At 34.6% G+C, this 3,053-nt stretch overlaps 1 protein-coding gene across 1 annotated transcript; it reads right to left on the reverse strand.

The window, feature by feature from the left end:
• Window positions 1–202: 202 nt before the first annotated feature.
• LOC126702369 (pectate lyase-like) lies at window positions 203–2,286 on the reverse strand. Its single transcript, XM_050401063.1, has 4 exons — window positions 2,093–2,286; window positions 888–1,539; window positions 526–768; window positions 203–421 (listed from the first exon to the last, which is right to left on the reverse strand). Exons 1-4 carry the CDS (start codon window positions 2,284–2,286, stop codon window positions 203–205), a joined length of 1,308 nt encoding a protein of 435 aa, XP_050257020.1.
• Window positions 2,287–3,053: the final 767 nt, after the last annotated feature.

Consider the following 3,053-nt stretch of genomic DNA (forward strand, 5'->3'; position numbering starts at 1 on the left):
TTGACCATACTTTGCAAATTTTATGGAAAGATATCACTGAATATTAAAAGTGCTCCTTTCATTCTCATCTTTCAAACATCCACAGAAAATAGAAACTACATGACCAATTAGAACATTAAAGTTATTCCCTCCTAATTGCTTACCCCTACAACCTCTGTTTTAACAACAGGGTTCAGTCTAGTTTAAGATCCATATATGTATATCAACAAGGCTTATTTTTGATGCACTTAAGAAAACCTGCAAAGCGAGTCAACCTTCTTACAAAATGCCCTGGCTTTGCACTGATCACATCGTGCTTGTGCTCCGTTTTAACTGGGCTTCCAGATTCGACAAAGAAGGCTCCGTTCTCCATCAAATCACCTTCTGATCTCCAATTCCATGATCTCCACACACTCTCAGGTGCATAGTCTCTTTTCGTCACCTAAATCACACCCACATGAATATCATTATAATCTCTACATATACACTAAATTTTGTGTGTGCGCATGTGAATATTTTGCATGCCTACACTTGGGGTATGCTTACCTCTTTACAACCTGCCTTTGAAGGAGCAATAAACCGATTACCCTGGCTAATAATGGTAGGATGTTGGCTACCACCAATAGCATACATGAGCCAGTGATTGTAGTCGTTGTTGACAACATGCGCAAACCCATATCGGCACCTTGGCATCCTTTGCACTAACCCGTTACCGAAGTGATTGAAAGCAAGAGTTATTTGCATGATTTCGTCACCAGAGAAGCTATCACTTGCACCAAAAAGCATCACCTGCATACATAAACACAAACTCATTACCATTAATAAATCCTTGAGAAAATAAAGTGTTTTTTTTTTTTTTTTAAAATTTTTTTTTTGGTATAAGTTTGAATTATTATGGTTGATGTTACCTCGTTATGTCTGGTGAAGAAGCAATTGGAGATGGTAATGGCTGTGGATCCTTGAATGGCATCAATGATTCCGTCGTCACAATTTGACATGGAAATATGATCAATCCAAAGATTTGTGGCTCCAAAAATTGAGATCCCATCACCATCACTCCTCGAACGTTGGCCGTAATGATTCACTGAGTCCCTAATTAAGCCACCATTGCCTGACTTAATGTCATGGATGTGGAGGTTATGGATGATGACATTGTCCACATATTGAAGTGTAATTTGAGCACCATCGCAAATGTGTACATTAGCACCACGCCCATCTATAGTCTTGTTGCTGGTCATTATTAGCTCTTCGCTTAGCCTAATCCTCATGTCGTGAGCAAATATGATCCATAGTGGCTCAGGCTGGATCACTGCATGGCGTAGGGTTCCTCGTTTAGGTTTCACTAGGTGATCGTCGGATGAATCCCTCACCACATAGATTTTCCCATGCTTGCCTCCTGTTGTCTTACGCCCAAAGCCTAGGACACAATCAGCTAGCCTCTTACGGTGTTTAGCCCAATCATTTTGGCATCTCCAGCACCGATCAATTGGGTTTGTAGCCAAACATGGCCCTTTATATTTGCCCAAGTTTCTTCTTGTGCTATCGGTTCCATTCAAGGCTCTACATGAAAATTACAGTGACAAACTAATTATTTAAATTTCTAGGAAAAGACAAAAAAGAAAAAGAAAAAAAGAATTACCAACCCAGCCATACAAAAAACACTATATAAAGAATGATTTAGTTTTACTTTTCATATAAATACGTCTTAAACTCTTAATATTTGTTTATGTAATACACTTATATTTAGTATAATTCTATGCTGATATTAATTCACTCAATAACTATCAACTGCACTAATATTTTTACAATCTTAACATTAAATTACATGTTCTTGTTATACCTAACACTTATACACAAAACTAAATTCATATGAATCAAATATCATGATATTTTACAAACATAAAGATAGAGAGAAAGTATAATCTAACAATAAATTTCTCAAAATTAATATTCTTCAAATGAAAAATTAGTTAAAGATGTAATTTGAAATTCACCTATACATGCATAATTAGTGATAGACCATTCATGAAAATGGTCTTACTTTTAACATAATGATATAATTGGGAACTCAATCACCTTTACATCGTTGAACCATGCATGAAAATGGTCTTACTTGTGGACATGGTGGTTGAAATGATCAAGGACTTCCTGAGTATTTGGCTGATAGGCCTTGAGGGCTGCCTTTCTGGCTTCTTCAGCTCGCTCCTGCCACACCTCATCAAAATCAGCAATGTGAGCCCTCATGATTGTTGGAAACATTGCAACAAAAGCACAAAGTAGTAGCAATCTAAGCTCGATGGATTCCATGGCTGTCACTCTTTCTCTCTTGAACTAAAACTCTTTGTGCTATGGAAACAGAAATAGCAAACTTGTATCAGGTTGAACCCATGTTCATTTGATTTTCACCTGTGTACAGAGATTAAAAATTCAAAAGCATTATTCAATGGAATGAAAAAAAAAAAAATGATACTAGAACCAGAAATCTAAATAAAGAAAATATACAAAATGAGAAGAAGAGACGGAAGAGAGGAGAGCCACCCACAGCGGTTAGTGTAATTTCTTTTGTCTAATAGGAGTATTTGGGTTAAGGGGCTTTCTATTTAAAAGCAACAAAATAATCTTATTGGTTTTAAAATATTTTAAACATGTTTTTTCAAAATACTAACTGATTTTATTTAGGTTTCAATTTAAACAATTGAAATATTATTCAAGTTTCAATTTGAAGAATTAAAATCTGATCTTATCAATAGGTTATCTTGTCTTAAAAACTGAATTACTCAAATCTGGAATTCTTTTGTTTAAAAAAAAAAAAAAAAAAAAAAAATCCAAACTCACATTTCATTGCACCAGAATGAAATTGAAAACATCAATCAAAAAAATCTGATCTTATCTAAAACACTATCTTGTCTTAAAAACTCAAGCACTCAAATTTTAATTTTTAATCTAAAAAAAAAAAAAAAAAAATCAAACTCACAATATGCTGAACTTCAGCTATTACTGTTTTATTTTATTTTAATTCTGTTACTGTTCGCCCAATATGCTGAACTTCAGCCAATCTAAAATGGTTCAGAACT

Source organism: Quercus robur, chromosome 10 (assembly GCF_932294415.1).
Source record: "Quercus robur chromosome 10, dhQueRobu3.1, whole genome shotgun sequence".
In the NCBI taxonomy this organism is placed as follows: Eukaryota; Viridiplantae; Streptophyta; class Magnoliopsida; order Fagales; family Fagaceae; genus Quercus; species Quercus robur.